The sequence below is a fragment of the Rattus norvegicus genome, chromosome 3 (assembly GCF_036323735.1).
Source record: "Rattus norvegicus strain BN/NHsdMcwi chromosome 3, GRCr8, whole genome shotgun sequence".
NCBI lineage: Eukaryota > Metazoa > Chordata > Mammalia > Rodentia > Muridae > Rattus > Rattus norvegicus.
In genome coordinates this window covers 93,964,643-93,967,727 of record NC_086021.1, presented here as the reverse complement: position 1 = coordinate 93,967,727, position 3,085 = coordinate 93,964,643, and the positions used below count along the sequence as shown (strand labels likewise).

Below are 3,085 nucleotides of genomic sequence, written 5' to 3'. Positions count from 1 at the left end.
GTATAGTGGAAATGCTATTATGCAATGTAAAGTATCCTTGATAGTTATATTTAAATATTACAATGAGATTATAAATTATGATGTTACTTCAGTTTTGGAGATTGGATACAAATAATTTGTTATCTCTGATTTATTTCTGAAAATTGATACAGCAAAGAGGGAATTCTATTCAAAATAAAATCATTTCTGTTCAGTAGAAGAAGCTATTAATTTTAATATGATCTTATAATTAAAATTCTCTAAAACTTCTGTACTTATGACAGGATAAATTTATTTGAGAAGATGAAAGGGAGAAAGCTATAATTTTAATCTAATGATTTTTCTGATTGTATCCTTCACATCTTTATTCCTCAGACTGTAAATCAGAGGGTTGAGCATGGGGATCACCAGGGTATAAAACAAAGAGGCCACTTTGAATGTAAGCTGGGAGGTCTTTGAGTTGGGTACAGAATACAGAAACTGGATAGTACCATAGAAGATGGTGATGGTAGTCAGGTGTGAAGCACATGTAGAGAAAGCCTTTCGGCGGCCCGTGGATGATTGCACCTTGAGTATGGTGAGAAGGATGAACACATATGACAGGAGGATGATGAGAAGAGTGCTAACAGCATTCATAGTGGAAAGTGAGAACAGAAGTATTTGATTTACATGAGTGTCAGATAATGAAAGGACTAGAAGTGAGGAGAACTCACAAAAGAAATGATCAATTATGTTGAAACCAACAAAAGATAACTGGATAATAGAACATGTCATTGTCAAGGAACATGTGAGTCCCCATACATATGATCCCACCACTAGAGTGATGCAGAGTTTCTGAGACATGGCTACTGTGTAGAGCAGTGGTCTGCAGATTGCCACAAATCGGTCATAGGCCATAACCGCTAATAAAATGGATTCAGTTACCACAAAGATAGCAAAGAAAAAATATTGTACTATACATTCTAAAAGTGAGATAGTTCTGTCTTTTACAAAAAGATTCACGAGCATGTTGGGGGAAATGATGGAGGAATAACAGAAATCCACAAAGGAGAGGTGGCTGAGGAAGAAGTACATGGGGGTGTGCAGTTTAGGGTTAATTCTGATTATGACAATCATGCCAATATTCCCTACAACAGTGATGTTGTAGATGGTGAGAAGCACCAAGAAGAAAGTGACCGCTAATTCTGGGTAATCTGAGAAGCCCAATAGGATGAACATTGGCCCACTGTTATTCCCATATATTAGTAACATGTCTTGTCTTCTCCAGAATATGTAGTTTATTCTAAAGGTAAATAAAACAGAGAATGAAGAAAAAGGAATTTGTTATAGTTCTTGATTTTAAAAGAAAATTACTCTTTGAACATCTGGATTTTGGTATGCCAGAGAAACTACAAATCACACATTTTAGAAATTCTAAACCATTTTTACAGCTTCTTAAAGGCAATACAATTACTTACTTAAATTTATGCTAGACTGCAAGTTTTAGTGTTTATAGTTTCAAGAACATTGAATTATATCGTATTCATTTCCAGTTAATTTTATACCTAATATGATTTTTTCATAAATGAATAGCCTAAATAACATAATATTTTCTTTACTCTGTATTTAATAACAATGTAAAATATGTAAGTATTATATATAACATATTGTCACACATTTATAATATACATATATATATACAAATTGGTATATTCATTTTTGTTATTTCATATTTGATCTAAAAATTTGTTTATCTGACACTGGGAAAACTTCTATATGAAAACAGTCTTAATGACTTTTATAGGAAATATATTCATTAATTTTCTATATTTCATAGAGAATACAAACATAGAATAGAAGAAAAGGATATTATACTTTCTGGATAAGGGAAGACAGATCAGATTGTAGAGTACTTCCCTAGTGGTCCTGCAGACCTTGTGAGGTTCATTCCAGTTAGCTAGCTTTAAATAGAATGAGCCGCAATTGGGACATCAACATATGTAGATTTGTGTGACTTGCAGGCTAGTCACCATAGCCTTATTACCTTCCAATCCAAGGCGTATGGTATCTAAGGAACATTGCTGAAGTTATTCTCTAAACACATGAATATACACAACATAAACAAACACACACATATAGTGAATCAGAGACATAAAGACACTGAGAGTCAGAGACAAATAGACAAAGAAGCATGAAATCCTGATACACAGACACTGAAATACACACACACACACACACACACACACACACACACATACACACACACACACACAGACAAACATGGAATATATTTTTATATGAGAATCATTCCATTAATGTTAAGATACAGACACATTTACAGATCTGTAACTAGACTAAAAGATTTTCATTAATTTCTCAAGTTAATCTTCCCATTATTCTCTTTTGTTGTGATATTAGCATAATATAATGTTTTTAAATAATCATGTCTTCATTTATGTAGCAAAGTAGAAAGTTTAAAATATCAGGGAAGAACAACAGAGATATACTGGAATACAGTATCAAGATAAAACATTGAGATAAGATATGAGAGAATCCTTCTCACTCAAGTATATATTGTATATCAAAAAGTGATGTTACTGATTTTGGCTCAGTGATACAATGTATCAAAATAGGTGAACTTATTTTTCTGATATAAGATAATATGTACCTTTCTTTTGTAGCCTTGAAGCAAACCTTTTGTGGGTGAAGGTGGAAACTGTGAGTGGGAGTAGTGTAAATATTTTTATACTTATGACTCTAGCCTTAGGGACAGAAACTCTAGAGACTAAATCTTGTTGATCTTTTGAGGCCTTACATAAGAAATTAATTACTTTAAACTGATGTAATATTTTCAAAATCACAAAATATTTTAAGTGTGTCTTAAATAACATGTCTCATGAAGTATTGTACGGCATTCAGTACTCATATGCAGCATACTGTGAAGGACAAGTTAAATGATGGGTATAAAAATGCCAGCCTTGTCATTCTAGTACTGAAAATGTACAAGACTCTCTGAAGGAAAATTTAAATATGCTTGATAACTGATACTGCCCATAATTATTCTACCCTGCTAGTTAGCATTAATAATTAATTCTCCCATTCAACTCCATGCTTGTCTTCAGGGAAC

General features: G+C 32.7%; 1 protein-coding gene across 1 annotated transcript; it reads right to left on the bottom strand.

Annotated features, from left to right (window-relative positions):
* Nucleotides 1–297: 297 nt before the first annotated feature.
* Or5d35 (olfactory receptor family 5 subfamily D member 35) lies at nt 298–1,230 on the bottom strand. Its single transcript, XM_006234493.1, has one exon. The coding sequence runs from the start codon at nt 1,228–1,230 to the stop codon at nt 298–300; it is 933 nt and encodes a 310-aa protein (XP_006234555.1).
* Between the last annotated feature and the right edge of the window lie 1,855 nt (nt 1,231–3,085).

Bases quoted from the DNA above. Each gene is read 5' to 3' on its own strand.
- Or5d35 (XM_006234493.1), bottom strand. From the start codon at position 1,230: ATGTTACTAATATATGGGAATAACAGTGGGCCAATGTTCATCCTATTG.